General features: G+C 34.5%; 2 protein-coding genes across 5 annotated transcripts; one reads left to right on the top strand and one right to left on the bottom strand.

Annotated features, from left to right (window-relative positions):
* The first annotated feature begins 10405 nt into the window (after positions 1–10405).
* LOC132629976 (ras-related protein RABC2a-like) lies at positions 10406–16113 on the top strand. Of its 2 annotated transcripts, XM_060345441.1 has the most exons (7): positions 10406–10715; positions 10959–10988; positions 12391–12459; positions 13616–13681; positions 14183–14304; positions 14950–15078; positions 15750–16113. In XM_060345441.1, exons 1-7 carry the CDS (start codon positions 10571–10573, stop codon positions 15858–15860), a joined length of 672 nt encoding a protein of 223 aa, XP_060201424.1. In that variant the 5' UTR covers positions 10406–10570; the 3' UTR covers positions 15861–16113. The 2 variants fall into 2 exon arrangements, with proteins under 2 accessions (XP_060201424.1, XP_060201425.1); XM_060345442.1 differs by lacking the exon at positions 10959–10988 and having other exon boundaries at positions 10412–10715.
* A 3600-nt stretch (positions 16114–19713) lies between these two features.
* LOC132629977 (uncharacterized) lies at positions 19714–22572 on the bottom strand. 3 transcript variants are annotated; one of them, XR_009578454.1, is made up of 5 exons: positions 22469–22572; positions 22304–22385; positions 21681–22075; positions 20119–20406; positions 19714–20010 (listed from the first exon to the last, which is right to left on the bottom strand). XR_009578454.1 is itself a non-coding variant. In XM_060345445.1 (5 exons), the coding sequence occupies exons 2-4, from the start codon at positions 22336–22338 to the stop codon at positions 20273–20275; spliced, it is 336 nt and encodes a 111-aa protein (XP_060201428.1). In that variant the 5' UTR covers positions 22339–22385; positions 22469–22572; the 3' UTR covers positions 19714–20010; positions 20119–20272. The 3 variants fall into 3 exon arrangements, 2 of the variants coding, with proteins under 2 accessions (XP_060201428.1, XP_060201427.1); XM_060345445.1 differs by having other exon boundaries at positions 21681–21847; XM_060345444.1 differs by having other exon boundaries at positions 21681–21847; positions 22304–22569.
* Positions 22573–26137: the final 3565 nt, after the last annotated feature.

Genomic DNA, 26137 nt, shown 5'->3' on the forward strand with positions numbered 1-26137 from the left:
GGCTGTGCACCGCCTTTCATATGATGCATGGGCTGCGCACCGCCCTTTGCATCGCTTTCATATATTACATGGGTCATGCACCGCCCTTTGTAATTTCTGCATAAGGCTATGCACCGCCTTTCATATGATGCATGGGCTGCGCATCGCCCTTTGCATCGCTTTCATATATTACATGGGTCATGCACCGCCCTTTGTAATTTCTGCATAAGGCTGTGCACCGCCTTTCATATGATGCATGGGTTGCGCACCGCCATTTGCATCGCTTTCATATATTACATGGGCCATGCACCGCCCTTTGTAATTTCTGCATAAGGCTGAGCACCGCCTTTCATACGATGCACGGGCTGCGCACCGCCCTTCGCATCGCTTTCATATGTTACATGGGCCATGCACCGCCCTTTGTAATTTCTGCATAAGGCTGAGCACTGCCTTTCATATGTTGCACGGGCCGCGCACCGCCCTTTTGAAAATTTCTGCATAAGACATCGCACCGCATCTGCCTTGTTATATTATTGTTTTCTTAATGCCCCTGTGTATGCTCGCAGCCGCATTGCACCGCACCTGCATTTCTTTATTGTTTTCAAATGCCCCTGCGTATGCTTGCAGCCGCATTGCACTGAACCTGCATGCTTCGCCGAAGCAAAGGCGTTACATAGCACGACCGTTCTTCATCCTACACTTGCTAGGACCATTCTAACAACACTGGGGCAAAATTTTGATTGGACGATCAAAATTTGCCACACCATCCATTAGTTATCACCTTTCGAACTACATTGACCTGATTCTCGTGATTGACGAGATATGTAGGAAGCTCTATGCAGAGTTCGGTCACATCGGGACGAGAATCATTCTTTCCCCAGCAAGTATACAATCCTTCCCTTTTTATCATTTTTTTTTATCGCAACCTTGCCGACGGACTGAGAGTATTGTCAAAGCTCTACCAACGTCTGGCCTCTTTCTCCGTACATATCCTTTTAGCAATTCTTTGTCGAGCCAAAATAGGCTAAATGTCAACGTCTTCGTCCGAAAACTCTTTCATCGTCTCCGGTCGAAGAGGGACAAGTTGTTGACACCTAATTTTGTCTCGACGTGCTTAAAATTAACGTTTTGGGGGGCCCTGATTCGTTAAAGAGCACGAAATACATTTTTACATTTTTTCAACAATTTATTGATGATTATCCTTATTTTAGGAATTTTCTCAATTTATTGTCATTTTTCAAGAATCATTATTTTGCACATGTACAGCGTAATACTACCATTTTTGTGCAATTAATAATTGTTTCTTAATTTTATAGCAATACACTTTCATATCATAGACATTAATGTTTATATTTTATACTTGCGTTATTATTTATACATGCATTAGTTAACTATATTTTAGTACAGTCTGACAGTGCAGAGAAAATCGGAGTAATTATTTTTTTTAACGCAGAGTAAAATCGGATCAAGTCAAGATTTCATCATTTTTTTAAAAAGGGATTAAGATAAGCATTGAGGAGACAAAATGGTGCAATCTTCTATTCTTTGGACAAAATAGGGACCATTTTGCATTATAAGAAAAGGGTGGACTTAATTTAATTATTGGACACACACACAACACTTGAACTCAGATTTTTTTTCCCTCTCTTCTAAAAACCCTAAACATTTTTTCTCCCTCTCCCCACTCCCAACAGCCGCCGCCGCCTCCACGAGCTCCGGCGACGCTCCGCCCACCTTTACCAAACTACCACCATCACCGCACAGCCCCACTTGATCTCCCTCTCCCCATTAACGCCGCCACTACCCCCACTGCCCGACGTTGGAGCAGTCGAGAACCACCGGACAACCACCACAACGCCGCTGCCCCACTCCCTTTTCTTCTCTATCCAACACAACCACCAGCCCATCCACGCCAGAGCTCCGAGATCCGGTGAACTCCACCAACACAACCCACACGCAACCAGCCACCAAAATAAACCACCATTTTCTTCAAATCTATACAACAAAAAACACCTTTATTCCTTCATCTTCTTCCTTCTTTATCTAATAGAGTGTCTTTGTTTTCAGAACTCAGAGAAAGAAAACAAAGCAGAGAGTAAAAAAAGGAACAAAAATAAGCCCAAAAACTCCATTTTTTATGACGTTTAAAGGCTTTAACATTGACAACTCTTTTTCTTTGTACCCAAGGTAAATTAAAACAGTATTGGGTACACATAATAATGAAACTTTAGGGATTCACATTTCTCAATGACCCAAATCCAAGACCTTTCAATATATTTTGCTTTTCTCATTTTCATTTTCACCTTGTCACCTTTGGATTTGCGTTGACTGAGTGTGTTGACAGCCAATGAAGGAGTAATTTCGGGAAGTTACATTTTTGCTTTATATATTAATAAAGACATAATCTTTATCTGATTTGGAAAGGGACTGAACTATGTTGTCCAAGGGTGAACATCAAACAGTCCCATTGTCTGTGTTGTTGAAACGTGAATTGGCTAGTGAGAAGATTGAAAGACCTGAGCTTTTACATGGCCAAGCTAGTCAGAGCAAAAAAAAAGGGTGAAGAATTTACGCTTGTTAAGATTGAATGCCAGCGGGTTTTGGGTGATGGAGTTGCCACTTAATCTGTTTTTGGATTATTTGATGGGCACAACGGGTCAGCAGTCGCTATATTTACTATATAAAACAAGATTTATGATACTGATTCGGAGAATGTTAACCCTTGGCCGATGAAGAAATTTCCGTCGATTTCCAAGGCCTTCCATGTACAAAGACGGATTTTTATTTTAAGTTTATTCCTGATTTTTTAATTTATCCGATAATTATTTATTCTCTTACTAATATTTTTTATTAAGTCTCATGCAGGTATCCGAAGTTATTTTTTTGAAAAATGGCACTCAAAAGAAGTTCAAATAGCCTCTTAATTTTTTTGTTTATATTTTTTTTGCATTCTTAAATTATGCAAGCATAAAATATAGTGAAACTTTACTTTTTTAGGGTGTAGGTTAGTGGTATTTATTTATGATCCGCTTAGGTGATATAAATTTTATGTGTTTTAGACAAATTAATATTAGACAGTTATTATTTTTGTAGTTAATATTCTTATAGTTATCATGTTTCGCTAGAGTTTTAATTTAGTAGCTTAGCACACTTAAGTAAATAAATAGGGTGATTTGCCTCAATATTTAGGTTTTAAAATGTACTCTCATAATTAATTGATTAGGTGTACATACTTAGCTAGTTAAATTAGTTAACACACCTTGCGTGCAGAATAATTTCATGTCTATTCCTTACCCCTTTTCACATACTCAAGCTCTTAAGTTGTAGATAACCTTTTTAAATAATTGTTTATATCACATATGTTTAAATCTGTTTTGTTTCATTCAAAATCAAATCGTTCATTGTTAAGTAAATACCTTTATAATATATTCATTTAAAGCTAAAATTTTTTAGTCACTGTAATTGCGCACTAAATTATCATGTAATACGTATTTTTATACATATGTACCTTTTACTACATAAGCATTCATGTTAGTTATTCTTAGTCTAAATTCTATTAATTTTTGTAAATAATAATCAAGCCTTTTACACATCCCTCGTATAGTTAAATTGGTCCAGTCGGGAACCACATTTGTGGATTCTGAAGGATGCCTAACACCTTCCCTTCGGAATAATTTGAACCCTTACCTAGAATCTCACTTATTTTCGTAGATCAGGTTAAGCTGCATATATTAATAATTCATAGGTACCCTAGTATACCTTAAATGCTAGGTGGCGACTCTGTACATAATTAATTATTTCAGAGCTCCATAAGTTGTACTTTGTTTAGCCTTTGGTAAAAATAGGGTGCAACAGGGTCAGCCCGTCCTAGCCTATTTAATTCTTTGGCCCTTTACGGTTGGGTTCCATTTTGACACATCTATCTATGATACCGTCATCTTATATACATATATTATGATGCTATCATGGAGGATTGCTTCAGTCTTCAATGAGACACTCCTCAGTCTTCTATGGTACCATCGTGGTATATAAATATATTGAGATGGTATCACGGAGGACTGCTTCGGTCCTTCTCTTAGTCCTCCGTGATACCATTATAATATATAAATACATTGCGATGGTATCACAGAGGAAGGGTTTTGGACGAGCGAGTACGTCGGGTAAATACTTTGGACTGGGCTGGGCAGAAACAAAAATAATTTGAGCGGGCACAAGCGGATAATTAGTTTCAGTCCAATGGGTAATTAGTGTTGTTTTCCCAAGAATAAAGACTAGCCCATTTGAAGAGCAAAAATTAAAGACCAACACAAAATATTTCCTAGATTACATATAAATGCTCTTGGGACAATATCATATTTCTTACTTATTAAATACCAGAAAATAAACAACCAACAACTTATTTTTCGCGAAAATATTTTCTAGGAAAACATTGTTCAAAAAAAAAAAATGTTCGTACCAAAAACACCCTTAAGAGAAAAAAAAATCCTACTTAAGACTCATTAAGGTAATTAAAATCCAAGCTAAAATGCTCTAAAAAGGTATATATAAAGATATTTTTACATTTTTATCAAATTACAAATTAACACTAAATCGCTTTCATGACTGCTAAATAATTTGATCCTTTGTCGATCACAAGCTAGACCCCTCCACTTTCCCTTTTTTCACTCTTTTTCTTTTTTGATGGAAAAGAAAGAAATAAAATAAAAAGAACTTTGAACTTTTATTTTTGTTAATCTCTGAACTTGTCTCAAGATAATCATGAATTGATGCACGCTTTACAGATGCACTTGTCATAGTTTTTGTATAAGATATGATATTCTTTTTTGATTTGATCTATGCTCTTTTAAAACCCAAAAAAAAAAAAAAAAGGACTTGGCATGATGCACACATTTAACTTTATTATTAAGAAACAGAGATTTGCTGGGTCCATTTTGGGACAAATTTTAGAGTTTTGTTTTTAAAAAGTTCTTATAAAATTTGGCCTCTCTGTTTGCCAAAAGAGATTTCAGCCCTTGAATACATTTTAGCTCGCATAAATAGGAAATCAGAATATCTTTTTGTTAGGTTGTTATTTTTGTTGTTGTTAAGTTTTACAAATATTTTATTTTTATAGAACTTTTGAAAAGAAAAAGGTACAGACACCCTTTTATAGGAGGTGTCATCCAAAACAAATTCATTTCACTTGAAAATAATTTGGGAGAAGAATTAAGGCTTTTAAATATCAGCGTCCTCACATCCAATTACAGACATACAACTACATGTATATGGTAAAAATCGGATATCAGCAAGATCGGTGAGATCGGGGACCGGAGATAAGAAGAGACAGGCATGATCACCGAGTCTTCCCTTAGAACTGGTGATATTGCACCAACTGCGGTTGACCTGAGAAAAGTGGAGCGAATTTGTTTGGTCCGGTATCACTAGGGGTGGGTGTTCGGTATGGTATTTTTGAAGTTCGGGATCGGTAATTCGGTAATCGGTAAATCAAGCTTCGGTTCGGTACGGTATTCGGTAATACCATATTGAAGTCGAAGTCCACTGTATTACATCACAGGAACTTCACTGCTTAAGGTGTCAAACAAGAAATTGATTAGGTTGAAGCCTTCATATACATACATTTTAGATTACAGGCTTGATGAAACCACAATTAACAAAGACACACGAAAGTGATTCAATGGGGATAAATTTTGAAGTTAAAGGACTTAGTTAGCCAAGCCTTCCAGCCTCTTTTTCCATTATGAGAAATCCCATGTGCCCGCCGTTCTGTCATCAGTAGTTGTTTCATGGTCTTATCTACGAAAAGAACATCTTCAATCCAAGCAACGACGTTGAATGCCAAACTTTCCAGTACTCTAGAATAGCTTTCCAAGATTGCCTTACCAACATCCTGCAAGAATCATTATCTCATTTGTTCAATTATCTATTCAAGAATAATGTTCAATTGTAAGGTCTAACAATTACATTGTTGGATCAAGTACGTAAGTTTGTATGAAACTTTACCCTATTGAAATGAATCCTGCTTGTGTCCAATGTTGTTTGTGAAAGTTCGGGATACCTTTGCTTCAAACTAAACAACAAACTTTCTGCTCGTTCGGCTAAAACATTATTCTTGTCAGTCCGATCATCAGAGACAAGATGGACCCATGATGATTTCGCGTGAGGCATGCATGATTTATGTTTCCATGTGTACATTGAAGCTTCAACTTTGTCAGCAAGCTCCAGTGCTTCATGTTCAGAGCTTATGTTTAGACTGTCAAGCAAATGTTCAGGGGAAAATTTCTCTGCTGCTAAATACATGTGGCGATAGATAGAGTCTCCAACACTCGCCTTTCCACTCTGTAGCAAAAATTGCCTCCTCATTAGTAGTACTATTTAATAACTATTTCGGTATTCGGGAAATACGGAATTACAGAACTTATAATTACCGAATACCGAACTTTTTAATTTTATTACCGAAAACCGAAATACCGAAGCCCTCGGTTCGGTTCGGTAATTCGGTTTTCGGTGTTTTATGCCCAGCCCTAGGTATCACTGGACCAAACTCCGCATCACAGCCAGTCCGGTTTCAGTATGACCGAGTTGATCGTGGCCGTTGGTCCGGTTTCAGCATGATCGAGTTAATCGTGGCCGTTGGTCCGGTTTCAGCATGACCGAGTTGATCATGGACGTTAGTCCGGTTAATCAGTTATAAAATTGCCATGCGTTAACATCGTTCTGTCACATTGTATCGACGACCGTACGGGTGTCAGATCGTACAACCCAACCTTATCCTTTTAGGGTTTACTTTATTCTGAAAAAGGTTTTACGTTGTATAGGCTCATAAGGCAAAACTATAAATAGGAGGCATTTCCCTACTTTTATGGGTTAACTTTTTCAAGATCAAGAACATTGTAATAGAAATTATATATTGAAGCTCTCTCTCCTTTGGTCCGGATCAGTGGCATTTTATGCTTATTCTTCCAATATAGTTGGCTTAATCATAAACATTTGTTTCTTGATTGGAATCACTAACGCATATGTTCACATACACATGCTATAACACACAAATCTATAATTATTCCCCATAAATCTAAAATAGATTAAAGTTCATCCACATATCCTATACCTCAGTTATAAATTCAATTGATTACCTAAATTCGGGGTAAACACTACAAGTAGAGTTGTACAAATAAATTCTAATCACTTGCAAGAGAACATGGGTACGTCATTAAATATAAGTAAATATCTTTTTTTTTCTTTCCATGTCTTGCGGTTTTCTGCGCTAACCGTTGTTTTGATCGCTCTTGGTAGAAAGCGATTTACCTTCTAAACAGAAATTTTACGACGCAGACTTGAATTAATCAAACCTCAAAGCAGATATTAAACACCAGACGGAGAACCGGAATTTGTTTGTTGAATGCTTAATAAATAAGAACAGTTGGAATATTTTAAACCGAGAGAATAATAAATCTTCAGTGTATCTGATGATGTATATTCATATAGTGGGTTTTAATTTAATATTCTAGTTTGACTTTAAAAATTATACCACCTTAGAGATATTAATGCCAGAAACATCTGAATAATTCTGTTCCCCACATGCTTGAATTCTCTTTGGCCTACATTGTCTTTTTCTTTTTTTTTTTCTTTTTTTCTTCATATGCTTAAAATTTGTAACTAGGATTTTGGACTACACTTGGCCTAACTTCTTCTCTCTTTTTTTTTTTTTTTTTTATTTATTTAGTTTGACGGTTAGCCAACAAGCATATCATTTATACGGTAATTATAAATAATAAATATTACATAGTAGTCTAATAAAAATGATAGTAACAAATATGATATATTTTCAATGTATACAATTTAAACCATTGAAGATCATACTTGAAATGAATGAACTTTGAGTCATTTTTTCATTTTGATTGAAGAACAATGAAGTACCACAGTAGAAAGAAAATAATTATAAACGGAATGTATGAGGGCTGGGGTTACGTTAGAAGTTTAAGTATTGTTCGTTGATCTTTGTAAAGTGAAACTGATTCCTCTATAAAAATAATGTGTACTGATTAGTTTTTGACACTATCTTTGGACATAATTAATGACGTCGAGTTTCAAATTCTACAAAATTATTCTGGAGTTTCCTTTGTGAATTTTGAGACTTCAATACAACTACCATTCCTTTAACTATAGAAATTTAAAAGTAGCTACTTGTAAAATTTTGCCGATTCTCCTTAATTTGGTCAATACCTACATGTGTTACCTATATGTGTTAGATCTCCCATAAGACAAGTTTAGCATAGCCCACCTTAAGGATGTGAAATAACAAACTCCAATCTTAATCAAAGTGATATGTCACACCAAATAGAGTAGTCCTAGAAACACACTTTATCTAATTCTATATTGGAATAAATTCTAAAGAGTTAATTCCAAAATTTGTGCCTAACAATACTAAAAGTAGATGCTTTTATTATGCTCCACTAATGTCATCATTTCTCTTCAAAAATTGAAAAAGACACCCACTATCAACCGCTTAAATTAAAAATAGCGATCAAATTAAGAAAATCTGTAATCGGTTATTTTTTTAATCGGTATTTCATTTCTTAATCGGTATTTAAACTGTGAGTAATATATAATATTGAATAAGAAAAATAAATAGTGAATCCGACTGTTTATTTACGTAAAGATCCCAAAAACAAATCATAAACAAACAACCAAAAAGTTGTAGTGCATAGAAAAAGTCCTCACAATCAAACAATTTTTGGGTCCAAAATAATACCAATTAGGAAAAGTAAACAGGAATTCGATCGGTTATTTGCGTAAAGATTCCAAAAAAGAATCTTAAACAAACAACCAAAAAGTAGTACTGCCTTGGAAAAGCTCCCACTATCAAACAATTTTGGGTCCAACGTAATACCGAAAAGTAAACAGTGAATTCGACCGGTTATTTGCATAAAGGTCCCGAAAAAAATCTTAAACAAACAACTAAAAAGTAGTAGTGATCGGAAATAAGCCCTCACAATCAAATAATACTAATTAGGAAAAGTAAACAGTGAATTCAACCGATTATTCATGTAAAGGTCCCGAAAAAGAATCTTAAACAAACAACCAAAAAGTTGTAGTGCCTATAAAAAGTCCTCACAATCAAAAAATTTTGGGTCCAAAATACTACCAATTAGAAAAAGTAAACAGTGAATTCGACCGGTTATTTGCGCATATATCCCGAAAAAGAATCTTAAACAAACAACCAAAAAAGTAGTAGTGTCTAGAAAAAAAACCCTCACAATCAAACAATTTTGGGCCCAAACCCAATAACATGTACCAAACAAAAGGCCCACTTAGATGTTGACCCACCACCAAAAGTTACAACTCAAAGTCTGGAGCCCAATTTGTATAACTCTTCACCCTTTATTTTCATGTTAATTACTTTAAATGCCACTATAATTCTCAGGTGACGGTTGCGCTGCCTTTCCGCGTAACAGAAAATGTTTAGCTATATTTACGCAAACATTAATTAATTATAGTAAATTAATTCCATTAGACACATGCAAAGATAGAAAATAATATTTACTTAATATGTAAATTGAACACAATTAAAATAGAAATTTCCATAATCTTCACTTCTATGAGCGAATCATATTTAATTTGAATTCTATTTTTTTTTACGTTATTTAAATTTCAATTCTTACCTTTTAGTCAACGATTTTTAGAAAATTATGCCTGAACGATTTTACTCAGGTACCACGTTAGAATCTTAAATAGGGTTTATTGGGAATTTCAATTGTTCGTTTCTAAAGCAAAAGCTTAATGCTTACCTTATTCAAGATTCCATGAGAAATTGAGTCGATTTTTCAATTAGATTTTCGAAAAAATTCATCGTCAAAATCAAATGTTAGAGTTCACTCATGCAGTAGCTAGGGGATAAAAAAGAGCGAAAACCGAATTTTCACAAATGTTAGAGTTCACTTGTTCCGTAGCTAGAGGATTAAAAAGAGCAAAAAACTCACTTTTTCACTCTCTTGCTACAATTAAATGATTTTATTCTCTTAAATCAGTTTAATATAATCTCCTCCGACAATTTATACAACACACTTTTTCGTTAGATTGTTCCAAGGAAAACATATCATACTTTTTTTATTTAGAAAAAATAATTTAATTTTAAACTTCTCATTATTAGTTTAACTTTTAAGTACTCCATCTCTCCTAAGTTATGTAATGCATTTTCCTCTTTAGTCTGTTTAAAAAGGAATAATACATTTCTATATTTAAACATAATTTAAGTTAAAATTTCTCTTTTATTCTCAATAAAATAATCTACAGCTACACAAATACATATGACTTATTTTAGATCACAAATACATATCATAGTATTGGTAATTTATTTATGAAACTTAAAAAAATAAAAATTCGAAAGGTACAAATGGTGCAATTGTGTTGAGTAGCAGCTAGGAAGTCACTTGTCAAGGAAGACAAAGTAAAGAATAACCGCAAAAACGTTGTTCTCACTTCTCACTTTTCAGCTATATACCCGTTTTCTCTTTCTCTATATATATAGAGAGAGAAAGTAGTGCATTATGCCATAAGCACATTTGTATCACGCTTTTTAGAGAGAGTTTTAGGGATGGCTTTATCGACAGGGCAGAGTAACAGCAGCAGTTATGATCTGTCGTTTAAGATCTTATTAATTGGAGATTCTGGAGTTGGCAAAAGTAGTTTGCTCGTTAGTTTCATTTCTAATCTTGTTGACGATCTTGCCCCTACCATTGGTATATATGTACTCTCTTCTTCATTGCTCTCTGTCCTAATTTATGTGATACTTAGAGTCAATTTGATTAATCTTAAAGCTAAATTGGATTAGATCAACTCAATATTTTAACGTTTAAATTATATAGTTTGAATCTAAAAGTGAAAAGTTATCACATAAATTGGGACGGAGGGATTATGTTGAGTAATTTTTGTTTGATCCTTTGATTTGTATGGTTAATGCAAATTATTTTGTTAATTTTCAGATAAATCACTATTTACTGCTGTTGTTACAGGTTATTATTCAAATCGGTTTTTATGATTGAAATTATTGTTAATCAGTTGCAATTGTAGGTTTGCTATCATTTTTGTTTCTTAATGTTGAGGGGATTTTGTTGGATTCTTAGCAGTTATTTTGAATTTGTACTTGAACTAGAAATGATCATTATTTAGATCCTAGCTCTGGCTTTAAACTTGTCTTACACATATTATTTACAAAAACTTGAAAATAATTGTGTCATATCTAGTAAGAAATAGAACAAGGTCTTTATGTAACCTGATAATAAATTTATCTGAAAATCTTATAATATGTTAAAAAAAAAAAATAAAAAAAAAATCTGAGATGCACTATTGTCTGAATAATAATGGACTTTATTTTTAGGGTACTACTATATGACAGAAGAAACGAGTGAAAACAAAAAGAAGAAGACAGATTTTTAGGATTGCTTTTACCAATCACGAGGCTGTCCTTTAACATATTGTCCAATTAGTTTTAAACCCGTTTTTACACATTATGTTGAGTTGAGCTGATTTCCCTTATTAACGATCAATTGTTTTTAGAGCTCTCACGTCCAAAAGATGAAAGTTGCGGAAATGAGAATGTTGCGATGGATGTGTGGGCACACCAGGCGAGATAGGATTAGGAATGAAGATATCCGGGATAAGGTTGGAGTAGCATCAGTGGAGGACAAGATGAGGGAAGCGAGGCTGAGATGGTTTGGGCATGTGAGGAGGAGAGGCACAGATGCCCCAGTGCGGAGGTGTGAGAGGTTAGCTATGGATGGTTTCAGAAGAGGTCGGGGTAGGCCGAAAAAGTATTGGGGAGAAGTGCTGAGACAGGACATGGCGCAGGTTCAGCTTACCGAGGACATGACCTTAGATAGGAGGTTTTGGAGGACTCAGATTAGGGTAGAAGGCTAGTAGGTAGTCGTTGTTTCGATCTATAGTCTATTGCCCTTTGTTTCTTGCTACTATATGTGATTTCTTGTACTTCGAGTATCTTATTTATCTGTGGTAGCTACTGCTCCCTTTTTTCAGACTGCTTTATTTTGACTTATTCGCTTTCTTTAGTTTCATTTGCATTCTGCTTTGAACTGCTTGTGCTTATCTAACCTTTCTCGTTGTGATTTCTTTTGAGCCGAGGGTCTTTCGGAAACAGCCTCCCTATCTTCCGAGATAGGGGTATGGTCTGCGTACACTTTACCCTCCCCAGACCCCACACTGTGGGATTTCACTGGGTATGTTGTTGTTGTTGTTGTTGTAATTGTTTTTAGAGTGTTCAATTTCTTTCCTTATTAACAATAGCTGATCTAGTAATTATTTAAACATCTTTTGAAGTTTTCAAGTAAGTTCTCATATGATGGTTGATCTCTCTGATACAATTTCCTCTAACTTGCTCTTGCTTTTTCTGATGACTAGGTGTCGATTTTAAGATTAAGACGCTCACTGTTAGTGGGAAAAGACTGAAGCTTACCATTTGGGACACAGGTCAGAACCAAAATAAGTGTCTAGACTCTGAAATTTCGTTTTACTGTATGTGAAAATGCATAATCTATAGGTTCAGATGAAAGTTGCACTAAAACTTTCGAACTCCATAATTTAGGAATGCCTAATATCCTAGCTTTTGAAGTTCTAAGATGTTATGACCATTTAAGTCGATATTCCTTAACACTGGAAATAAGGCATTTTATGATACATAGATGACACATGATTAAATCAAGTCTGGTTAGGAGAACAATATCTGCTTCTGTAAATAATATTTGCTTCGCGCGGTGAAGTATGTGAACAGTGGTATCAAATTAACACAGCATCACTTAAATCTCTTTGTGCAATGGTGGATTTATGTGCTTAAACACAACTTAATCTATTGAAACCTCTAATCTACCTGAGAAAAAAACACAACTTAATCTACATGACGATTGGTTGGTTTAACTAAAGATGTGCCAATTTGATTTTCACCTGCATTTAAGATGCATGGCTTGTTAAGGAAAAATGGATATGTGACTTAACTCAACCCCAAAAACAAGCTCATGAGGTAAAAACCATCCAAGAGTATTTTAGGAGACTGTAACTCATTCCCTGATCCAACATGTGACACCCTAACACCCTCCCCGCATGCCAGAGTATCTAGAGCATGTATAACATAACATGGGGGCCAACATCGGAAAACACAATAATAAAGATGGCTCTTAGACCGTGTTAAGAAAAATAAACCATGTGCATAACTAAATTCAAATCCTAGTTCACTAGGTGAGGATTGTCCACGACCATGAAATATGAGGAGACAATAATCGATTCCCTTATTGTAACATAACAACCATTAAACTTTCCTCTATACCTAATACAACAGGTTTTATATGTTAATATTGCATAACATTGAATCACTATGCAGAGAAGTGTCTAAGGCTTTTCTTGGAGATTAAGAATTGACATTCCGGCGGAACTACTGAAATCAGTTTTACCGATCAAAAGAAAAAAAAAAAACTGCTGAAATCCGTTTTATCATAAGTATAGCTTTTACTGTTGTTATACTCCAACAATTAATCAGTTTGTCTCAGTATCTTTGCCGAAAAACTTCATAAAGTATTTGGTTTTAGTTAGATCCAATGGAAAGTTGTAATGGTACATATTATGCTTCCTACAGCTGGACAGGAGAGGTTCAGGACACTGACAAGCTCCTACTACAGAGGGGCTCAGGGGATCATTCTTGGTAAGTGATAAGTGAATTGATGCATTTTCAGATCTTGCAAGAGAGGATACATCCATTGTTGATAATGCATCTATGAGTTTGGTAGAGTTAGATTTTTGTTATTACATCACTCAGCTTCATTGTAGTTTAATGTCATTCTGCATTTTTCCAACCATGACAGAACAATGCATAATTAAGAGTCATTTGTAATAGCAATCTATAAAGGTGTCCATGTAGTTCGTACAATCTATATGTCTACCTTTAACAGCTCTCCAATCTCCATTAGTTGAATACAGTTTGTGGGATGACTGTTAGCAAATGTTCAAATTCAAAAAGTTGTCCATGTAGTTTTCGGTTATTTGACAAGAAAAGTAGTTTTTCTATTATTTTCATAAGAAGCATTTATCTGTGCTTTCTTTGTTGACATATTTCTACACTCCTTTTAGATGTTTTGTGTTCTCTTAATTCTTAAATGCATTTCTAACTATTATGTTTACAGTTGCTCATTAAATTTGTTTACAGTCTATGATGTAACAAGAAGAGAGACCTTCACAAACCTGTCTGATGTGTGGGCAAAAGAGGTGGAGCTGTATAGTAATAATCAAGATTGTGTAAAGATGCTGGTTGGAAATAAAGTTGACAGAGTATGTTCTTTGTTTTTGTGAATCTGCTTGCATCTCTCTTTCTTTCTAACTTTTACCAATATTTGTGTTGGAGTGGATTCATTTTGCTTCTTGAATGCTAGGAGACATTATCTCGTGGAGAAAATAAGTAAATTAAGATGTTGATATCACTTCATCAAATGTGATATACTCTATCTTCTTGTGGAATCTGGGAAATTGCATAATGTTTATAATAGGAAGTCATGAAAACTATGATTAGGGGGTTTTCATTCTGCTCTCTTTTACGAAGTTGAAGCAAATGTTTAATAAAGCAAAGTGTGAATGTACACATGCAGAATGGATTACAGAATTAGAGGATGTGTTTGGATAACTGTTTGAGAATATATGCCTCGGGCAATGTACTATCTATCTTACTTTTATTGTACTTTTTTCTTATTATCCACATAACCTTTTCCTATTGTTCATTAGGCTTTCCTGGTTACATCTTATTGCTTTCGGTGGGACTATCTTTGTTTATCTTTAGCATTACATTAATGTCGCAGTCTATTCATTGGTGCTTGAATAAATTCCGCATGAAGTCTGTGCGCCATTTTATTTTTGTCTTGAGAAAAGGTAAATAAGTCTGTAAACCAACTTTTATTCTTACTTTTACTATTGGCTTATCAGGAATCTGAGAGAGCTGTGAGCAGGGAAGAAGGCATTGCCTTAGCAAAGGAACTTGGAAGTCTATTTCTTGAATGTAGTGCTAAAACTCGAGAAAATGTGCAAAACTGCTTTGAAGAGCTTGCCTTAAAGGTAAATGATACATTCATGACTTTTCTGTAGGATTCACATCATGTTTGCCAAAGTAGCATCATATGCAAAGTAACATGGTCGGCTGGTTGTTTTTTTAATTGGTAAAAGGGGGGACAAACCAGCCGAACTTGTTACTCTGCATATGATGCTGGCTGTTAATGTACCGTTACTTTTTAGATGCATCCAGTTGACCTTTTTGATTGAAAACCTTCATAGCATAATATCCTGATGGTTGTCTTAAGTGGAAGGTATCCAAGCACATCTACTGTATGCTGTATTGGTAAATCTCTCGTGTTTCCATTCGTAGTTTACATTGATATTATACCTGTTGTACGCACAAGGGAAAGTGACTTGCTTTCATTCATAATATAAGTGAGTAGATCAGTGTAATATATTTTGAAGATGCATCTTGTTTTGCACTGCAAAATACTACAGATATTAGACAATAGACAGGTACTAAGAACATGACTAACCGACTCTCAAGATTAAGAAACATTAGAGTCCGATGTTTCTTTTCTTGGATGACTTATCATCCTTCACTTTCAAGCTTGAGAAACGTAGCAATCCAACAGTTCTGATCTGGTTGACTTTAAAACTGATTAATTTACTCAACTCACATCTCCTCCGGATTAACTTTTCCATTGATTTTCTAACGAGACTACTGTATTCAGATAATGGAGGTGCCTAGTCTCCTGGAAGAAGGATCAACCGTAGGGAAGAGAAATATCTTGAAACAGAAACAAGAACAGCAAACACAACAGGGTGGTGGTTGCTGCTCATGAAACTCTTCAAACTCTAGGACCAATGACAAAATGTGCACTAGATGGTGCTGAAAAGTCAAGAGTTAAATCACATGTGTATATGCTGTTTTCTTTTTCTTCTTACTGTTGTTATCCTGCTGCTCTGGAAGTGGGTTAGAAGTCTCATGTAAAGTAATTGGTCCATTTGGTTATTGGCCAATGTTCTTGTTAATATCTGCCAGATTGCTGTCAAATTGGGTGTGTTTCATAAATTTAATGTCCATTTCATCACTAATTTATTGCCTTTGAGAGTCAGCCCCATATTGCACTATTTCCGCTCCATGTTTTTCATTTCCTTTATAAAGATCTCCTTCGATACGAGACAAGATCAGAATGTTAAGCGATACATCGGATTTGCGAACCAACATCTTCTCAGGGTCTAACGCAATCTCCCCAAGTATTAATAAGTCAATATTTAATTTGATCAACTGTGGAATTTAACTCATAAAAGTCCAAGCAATGGATATACAAGACTTGTAAAAAAGGTTTCGTTGTTTTCCCACCTTACTTGTGGAACTACACCGGGTATGTTATTATTGTTTCGTCTTCCCCACACCCTTCTTTTTTTTGGGGAGAGGGGGCGTGGGGGGTGGGGTGTGGTGTGTTGGAGTTAATCGTGCCTCTAGTTGTTGTACACCCAAAATCAAAATGCCACCCCATGACGACGATCTTCTTTTTTTTTTTTTAAATTTTAAATCGTGGTTTCCAAATTAACTTGTGTACTTCGACTAATGCTACTATTATATCGCATGATTACCATTTTTTTTTTAATAATTGCAGTGTCTAGATCAACTTGCGTGTACCTTGACTAATTCCACAAGCTTGCCTTAAATGACAAGTTTCAGATGCAATTAATAAAAGCGGACAATAACTTACCAATTGAATTTACTTTTTTACGCATTCATTCAGGAAGGCAATAATCTTTCGAAGTTCTTGGGGTAGGAAATAGCTTAGAGTTCAACCAGTATTTTACTAAAGTATTGCCACTAAAGTCTGATAAATTAACATATTTATTATCCTCAATAAGTATCCAAAAAGTTAGTGGTGGGACGATACCATATCCATATATTATTAACTTATGATAAAAACCTATTTGAACTAACACCTACATAATAGTAATAGTAAAGGAAAGCCAGCATATCAATAAAAAAACAAGAATTAGCGACGGAATATTTTGTCGTTAAGTAGTGCTCTAAGGAAAATTGAATGTGTAAAATCTATATATAATACAAAGCTAGGCATAAACAAGGTGATGTGACACATCTCTATGGCCTAGAAAACTATTTATCTTTTTTCTCCTTTTTTTTGCCTTTTTTATCTTTATTTTTTTTTTATCTTATTTTTGAAAAACTCAAAGTCTCTAAAACAATTGATGAGAAACAAAACTGAAAGTCTAAAACACATTTAGTGAGGCCACGTTCCTTTCGGATATCTGTTACTACTATTAAAACACATACAAGTAAATGGAAGATGATAAGACCAACTTTTCATTTCCAAAACGCTTAATTTTTATCATATAAAACTAAACTAAAGGGTTGAAGATGAGTAAACCAACAACAATGGATCATTTCTTTAACTTTTGTATCTTCGTTTCTGAAATGCAATTTCTTTAACAGAAGGGAAAGAGAGACTATCTTATGGTCCTTCTAAAGGTTTTGTGTGTAACGAGAAATATTATGGAGTAACAAATATTTCTCTTTAAAATAAAAAGCTTTTTGAGAAGGTATTGCACTATAATTCCTCATACGGGGAGGTATCGAAAAAAAAAAGGACCCATTTGATTGAAGAATTTATCGAAAGAGTCATGAGAGTGGTCAAAGGGCAAAAATAATTATTCGGAGAAAGAACCATATTTTGATATTTTCACAACAAATTAGGAGGAGAAAATGATATGGAGGAAAAAGGGATTGAACTGGCTAATCACTTGATGATCCGGTGGAGAATAGGAACAGAGAGTCGCTCCCATAAGCGTATTTTGTTTTGTGATTTGAGAGGAAATGTTGTTCGACGGTTACTGAAGGGAAGAAGATGACAGGCTCGGGAGAGAAAAAGGAAGACCAAGCGACGAGTGGAATTAAAAAAAAATGAAGGAAAAAGGAGAAAGAAAGGTAAGGGAATAGCAAAGCCCACAATAAGGAGCCGAAATTGGTGCCAACATATTTCTTCAACTTCTTTATTCTACAATTCCTTTCCTTTTTTATTTTTCCCTAAAATTGTTTTCCATTTTATTTTTTCATATCTGTTTTTTTAATTATAAAAATTAGTGTTCTTAGCATTAATTTTGTAATATTATTTTGTAATCCCTAAATACCATTACTCTAATAAAATCCTAACCCTCTCCATCACTGTCACTTCCTCACCCTATGTCCTTAAAACTCAGTAGCTCTCTTCTAACATACGAGAATTTGAAGCTCTTCTCCATTAGAAGCAGCCAAATTTAAGTAGCAACAAACAAAATTTCATTAATTGCATGTGTTTCTTCTATTCAAATGTTTTGTGTACTATTTGAGTATGTTATACTAACGAACTTTAGTATAATTATTAACTATTTTATTATAGCTTATGATTGTAATTTAGCTTATCATAAAATAATTTGTACTCATAAGAAATAATTTTATCTAATCAATTTTGTATTGAAAATGAAATGAGGCATAAATTATTTTGTATTTGAATTAATTTGGAATTCAAAAACTTATAAAAATAACGTTCTTATTAGTGTAAATGATTTTACGGGTAGTTAAGTCACTTTAACAAAAAAAAATAAAAAATACTTATCAGCACTTTTTTTGTCAAACACTTCTGCAGCTTATTATTAGTTTCAACACTTTTATCCAAACGCGTAACTGCTTATTTATCAAATCAGCTTCAGCACTTAAAAATACATATCAACACTAAATGCTTATCAGCTACTTTAAATCAGCTAAGCCAAACGGGCTCTTAGAATAGCAAAGTAACGAGAACATTTCAATGATTATATAGATGTTATTGCTAATTTGTGTCCACATTTAAGTAAGAATATCTTTCAATTATCGTGGGACAAGAAGACCAGTACCTAATAATATTTTCTAAGTGAGAATCTTAATTTTCAAAAACTCTCTTTAAATCTAAATGACAAATAATATTTGCAGATACTATCAAACAATTTCAAGCCCTTGACCTTTTAACAAAGGTGATAAGAAAAATTAAGAATTGAAAAATTATTTTGGATAGCATTACTTTGATCATAAGCAATCTAATTCTGACGCGATAAAATTGTCAACTTCCTTTTCTAATGCTTTTATAGGTTTTAGTGTGTTGAAAGTTTTGACAAGAAAAGGAGTTCATAGAAAAAGTAAACAAAAATTAAGGAAGGAATAAAACAAGAAGTAATAACTACACTAAGCTTTTAGTGTACTAAAGAACAAGTGAAAAATTAGTGTTAGGATGCACTTTCTATATTTTAAAATCGAACATGAAAATTAATTATTTAAAATAAATTATAATTAAACTTCTCCACTGAAAAAATTCAACAAGCTACGGAACAGGCGACAATCATTTTTATCATAATTATTTTAACGAATTTAGTTTTAGTTCCTTAACTTTTTATTTAATTTTCATTTTGTTATATAAAAGTTTTAAATTGTTACAATTTTATTTTTGGAAATTAGCGAAGTACACGATCAATTACTAGAAAAGAAAATCGTTTAATTTTAGAATATAAAGGAAATAAATTTGCGAAGGATAATTTGATGTGTTTTGCATCTAATTGGAATAATATATGTGGTCTATTTTAATGACCGCGCGAAGCGCGGTTAAATTGACTAGTGAAGAATAAAGGAAGGCAACCAGCTTTGGATTTTGAGTAATAAAGATCCTTCAAAATTTTGATCCTCTTAAATTCATAATTTGTAAAGTTAAATTCATCCTCTTTGATTAAATAAGATTGTAATATATACATATGTGATCAGAAATGGCTCTACAAAATGGGTTGAATGGAAAAGAATCCTCTTTAGCAGAGCCTACTACTCATCTGGTGCATCAGTTTCAGTTTCGTCATGCCGAATGATTCTGACATTTAGGAACCATTTTTTCCAGCATAGATGTTCCTTTGAAGGTTAATCATTTGCCAGCATGTTTTTTTGTAGCTGACAAGCTGCAACATAAAACAGTCGCTTAGAAGAAGAGAGAAAAAAGAAAAGGACAATCGCTTTGTATTCGATGGAAAACAGATGCAGCAGAGGCCAGGACTTGCACAACATACCTGATCTGGTGGTATCTCTTTGAATCCGAATTTCTCGGTCCATATAGACATTACTTCAACAGCAGCAGGGAGTACAAATTTTCTTACATTAAAAAATGCAAGCAACTTTTCTATACAGGAGAGAAGCAACTGAAAGTAATAACCCTGTAAACATTCAAAGGATACAAGAAATCCTCCCAGCAGCAACAGCATTTACATTGTGCTCCGCTAACTTCTCCCTCTGAAACTTGTTTTCACAATACTTATAGTACCATTTACCACGGGGAACAGCTGACAATGATGCACACTCTGCAGAGAGTCATAGACAATTGAAAACAAACATCAATGACACTTAAATGGAACATTTAAATCTTACCAACGAAGCAACCAGAATTCATAAGTGGTAAAAGAATGAAAAAAGAAACAAAACAAAGGCAAGTCTGAAATTTTCTCAAAACTAATCCATAGTTACATGCTGCTCACCTAAATGGAGACATGGAACTGATTGTGCAGAAACACACCTTATTTGTCAGTATAAGCAAATCTATAGGATTAAGTAGACACTATCAGTTCATTCTTTTACTTCTAGAGATGAACAGTCACTTGTGTACCCAAGCCTTGATGGGTAGAGTTACAAGGTACCTATATTTGGGAGGGGTTACTCCACGGACACCATGTAGGTTAATATTTTCTCTAGTATTAGTGGATATAATATTTAATTTTTAGTTTTTTTTATTAGATTTTAAATAAAGATCCCCCCACAAAAAGAAAAAAGACAAAAAAGACACCTTTCTCTTTTTGAAAGCTACTTAAGCTTAGCTTCCCTATTTTCCCTTAATGGCATGACTTAGGCGAACTTTCACCACCACTCATTTAAAAGGATACTTACATATATTTGGTTAAGTCATATTTAATTGCTTAAATTTCATGTCCAGTCAAACACCATTACATAAATTAATCGAAGAGAGTATTAAGTCAATACTGAGAAAGCGAATAGTTTTAATTATCCAACGTTCAGATTCAGAAACAATATATTAATAATTGGACATGTATTCAGATTCATACATCTTGTCTTAACATAAACAAACAAGGCCTCAGTCCACTTGAGTAATCCTTATTCATCATCTAACTTTGTCCTCCCAAAATGTGAAAAGCACACTAAACTGGAAAGACATCTAAGGAGTTGTGGGCCTACTACAAACTAAACAATCCCTGGCACTTGGACAGTAACTTCCACAATTAGCTATATATAATATCTTTTCTTCATCTCTTTTGCTTATCGTACTCATGCCTCTCTTAGTTTTCCCCCTTCAGGGCAGGGTAGTGTGGGCCTGTGGGGTGAGGACGGGGGTTGTGTCCCAATGGTCTAAAATGCCCGACCACAAATATATGAGCAGTTGTCGTCGTAACCAGACCCAACCCTCCCCCCCCCCCCCCCCCCCCCCCCACAAAAAAAAAAGAGAAAAGAAAACCTAGTTAATGCATGGGATGATGAAATAGAACTTGATGATTTTGGAAAAAAAGGAACCCCACATACACAAAAAAAAGTGCCGGGTGGAAATATTAAGGCCCTACAACTTAACCTTTATGGAAGGCCCTTGGACATCCATCACAAAGCACCAGGTTTCCACCATCTGCGCATATTATGCACAGGTCATCACTATCTTCGACAGAAGACTTACGACCTTTCAATAGGGATACAGCAAATTCATGTAGAGACACTCCATTTGAAGTGTAAATGTATCCATAGCTGCAGAGACATGAGGCAATGTCAAACATCTAAATGGGAATGCGTCAGAAGAACAAGGTCAGCTATCAGCTAAAGAGGATAAATATTCCTTAAAAGACAGCTAAACAGAAGAATGACACTGACGGTTTTTCTTTAGACGCCCAACCTGCATGAGCTTCAAATTGTGATGGACGAACATAACCGTGACAGGAAAGCAATCATTATGTCTTACGTGACGGTTATGAAACCCTATGCAAAAAACCAAGGTTTTCATTTTTAGGAAAAATTATGCAAGCTACAAGAATTGTAGCAAGAACAAAATATACCAGATCCCTGCTTATAATCAACGAGCAATTTCTGCCAATGACTAATGAGCAAGTCACAATTATAACACAACAAACCATATTTAGCATCTGGCACTACTTATAATATGTCTCAACTACTAAGGAAAAGTGTACAAAAGGGAATGATCGGTACCTTTCCACGAGAATAATAAGCAACTTCAGTCCCATCGGGCTGTCCACCTTCCTCAAAAACCAACCAATGCATCTTTTGATCCCTAAATGAAATGACATTGACTATAAGAAATGTGCTGACAGATGTAGTCCAAATAAGCAAACGACAAAGAGGAATGGTACCAACTTTTTTGTGATTTTCCATTGGGTCCTAGAGTGTAATGAAACACCAAGAGAACCAATTTTCAAGGAACTCGAAGATGCAATGGATTTCGACAATCTGAATTTAAGTATTATATTTTTGTTGACTTAGAAAATGATTATAACTATTTTCTAATATGTTTTTGGTTGTCTTAAAAACTAATTAATCATTTTCTATAAAAGAAAGCAAGACAGTTAAATTGATACAGATGAAATATTATTTTTTGTAAGCATAAGCTAAGTCTGGAAAATAATTATAATCATTTTCTATGCCAACTAAAAAATATAATGATGGTTTTAAATTTTTAAAATTAACAAACAGTTTAATTCAGCCGAAGAATCTGTGAGGATATTCACTCAGCTTCTTCTTTTCTCGAATAATGGATTAAATTTTTAAAATTCACAAACAGCTTAATTCAAGGAGCGCAATCATTAGTTCTTCAGGGCTGCCTCATTGTGTTCATACCAAAGAACCTATTGTAACTTGGTTTTTGAGGAAGGTGGACAGCCCGATGGGACTGAAGTTGCTTATTTGGACTACATCTGTCAGCACATTTCTTATAGTCAATGGCACCATACACTATTCCAACAACCTTTCTTTGCTTCACGTCGGAAACGTAATGCTATAAGACAAACCAATCATAAGAAACACACTCAAAACATTAATACACCACTAAACCATTATTCTGGCTGCTATAGTCCTAATACATAAAACACATAATTAAGTAGCTTACAAACGCATACAACATTTATTAAGAGAAAGTTCAACAAAGAACTACTATAATAAGGACATGATTAATTATCATAATCTGCTTTAAGAAGGGAGAATGTGATCACTTTTGGGTAAAGGAGAAACAAAAACAAAAGTAGAAAATTTTAATTGATATCGAATAGTGGCATCTAAACATTCATCACATTTACTTTTAACTAAAATTTACTTTTTACTAAAAATTTTACGAAAGCCTTCTTCACCCACTAACAACCCAAAACCAAAATTTACTGGCCTTCTTGGTATCTAAACCTTCATCACATTTACTTTTAACTAAAAAAATTACGAAAGCCTTCTTCACCCACTAACAACCCAAAACCAAAATTCACTGGTCTTCTTGGCCTTATTCTTCATCTTCACTATGCTCTTCTTCACTGTGCTCTTCTTCATTCTGTTGCTGGCTGATTCACTGGATCAATTTTGCTGCATAAGCATTTAGGGCAGGCACAATCACATTTATCATTGCATCTTTCTTTCATTTTTTTCATTTTTTTCTTCTTCGATCTCTTTCGAGAGAGACATCCAACCGGGAAATTTTGCCCATAAAACTCGACATTCTTCAAAATCCGCCCGTTGTTTCTATGTCTAGCCTCAGCCTCATTTCTAGCTTCATTTACAGCAACAATAGCCAAGAGATCATTGTTCAGTCCCTGATTTTCAGGAGCGTTTAAACCCAAATTTCCAGCATTGTTGAGCTCCTCAACAACAACATTTACATCAGCAACAACCAACAGAGCATTGTTCAGCCCTTGATTTTCCTCCTGATTTTCAGGAGAATTTAAACCCAAATTTCCAGCATTGTTGAACTCCTCAGCAGCCTCATGATCACCACCAACACTGTTCAGTCCCTGATTTCCCTCCTGATTTTCAGGAGCATTTAAACCCAAATTTCTAGCAGTATCCTCATGATCAGTGTTTTAAAAGGCAGTTTCAGGACTCGCCCAGGGGCTCGCCTCGGGGCGAGGCACTGGCAAAACACCCCAGGACTCACGTGCGGGGCTTAGCTCCTGTGAGGCTTACGTTCTAAGCGGCTGACTGTACGCCCTAAGCATGCCTAATGCCCAATGCTCGGGGCTCGCCTAACAATTCTTACACAAATTATATATTAAATTCATTAATTATAATCGTTGACCCTCATAATTCTTTAACAAATGAATGATACTTAATATTTTTTCATCTATATAAATAAGAAGATTGGGTGTAACTCAAATAACAAGTCGTAGTATTGCATATTTACTATTTGAGAACATCATGAGGGTGAATATCACTTATTATTTCTTTTAAAAATACATAGACGATTTGTACATTTTCACTTGTCACAGGTCTTTTGTCCTTATGTATCAGAATTATCATATTTTATTATTTCGCTATTTGAAAGTAATTAATTTTATTCATGAAGGAGTTACGTGTTAATTATAATACTGATAAAGTTTATTGATATAAAATGAACAGTATAATAGTAATATTTTTTTAAGAAATTATGATTTTTTCGTTGTTTGAAAGTTAAGATGTTAGAGTTGATTTGTATTCCATAATAGCTTTTATTTCATTGTATTGTTTATACTTGTAAAATTATGTTATATATAATTACAAGTGGTAAGCAGGGGTGGCTAGAGGGTGAGGCTAGTAAAACTTTTGATTTAGGCCCCCAAACTTTTACCGATGAATTTTGTGGTTTAAGTTTCTTTTGGATAATATTGAAGATTGTAAAAAGAAGTACAAAATATATATAACAAAAAAAAGAAAAAAAATACTATCTATGTCTTAAGAGCAATATTTCAAAACTTTGAACTAAACTACTCAAATCTGTAATGTCTTTAAAACACATGGCTAATGTCTTATTGACTTGAATTGATCCTCACTAATATAAATACTAATGTTACTATATGAAGTAATAGACAACAAGTATGAAAAATAAAAAAGGCAACACTAAATTTTTTGTATATGTGTCTATACTTAAGGCCTCATATTTAAATTTAGTTTTATTGTGAGGATCAAGCATATATATAGTTTTTTTTTTGTTTTTTTTATGTAATTTCCTATTTAGAAATATTTATTGTAATTATATTATTTTATGAAATACTAAAAAGTCATCCACTCTATATCATTTAGAACTTATTATAAGAATTCCTCGACACAACTGTTTTGGTTCATCACTCTAACAAGAGGAAAGAATTAAGCCAAATAACTTCACCCAATTATGTCATTTCTTTGGTTGAACTAAACCAAAAAAAGCTATTTTTATACCTAATTAAATACCCATGGGGCTTACGCCCCATGCCTCGAGGCTTACGCCTCGTCGAGACAAATGTAAAACGTAGTGCCTTACGCCTCTGCTTTTTAAAACACTGCTCATGATCACCACCAGCATTGTTCAGCCCCTGATTTCCCTCCTGATTTTCAGGAGCATTTAAACCTAAATTTCCAGCATTGTTGGGCCCCTGATTTTCAGGAGCATTTAAACCCAAGTTTCCAACATTGTTGAGCCCCTGATTTTCAGGGGCATTTAAATCTAAATTTCCAGCAGCAGCCTCATGATCACCACCAGCATTGTTCACCCCCTGATTTTCCTCCTAATTTTCAGGAGCATTTAAACCCAAATTTCCAGCAGCAGCCTCATGATCACCACCAGCATTGTTCATCTCCTGATTTTCAGGAGCATTTAAACCCAAATTTCTAGCAACAACCTCATGATCACCACCAACATTGATTTTCCTCCTAATTTTCAGGAGCATTTAAACCCAAATTTCCATCAGCAGCTTTATGATCACCACCAGCATTGTTTAGCCCCTAATTTCACTCCTGATTTTCAGGAGCATTTTAACCCAAATTTACAGCATTGTTGAGCTCCTCAGTAGCCTCATCATCATAAGGACCACCATCATT

This window comes from Lycium barbarum, chromosome 3 (assembly GCF_019175385.1).
Source record: "Lycium barbarum isolate Lr01 chromosome 3, ASM1917538v2, whole genome shotgun sequence".
NCBI classification, from domain to species: domain Eukaryota; kingdom Viridiplantae; phylum Streptophyta; class Magnoliopsida; order Solanales; family Solanaceae; genus Lycium; species Lycium barbarum.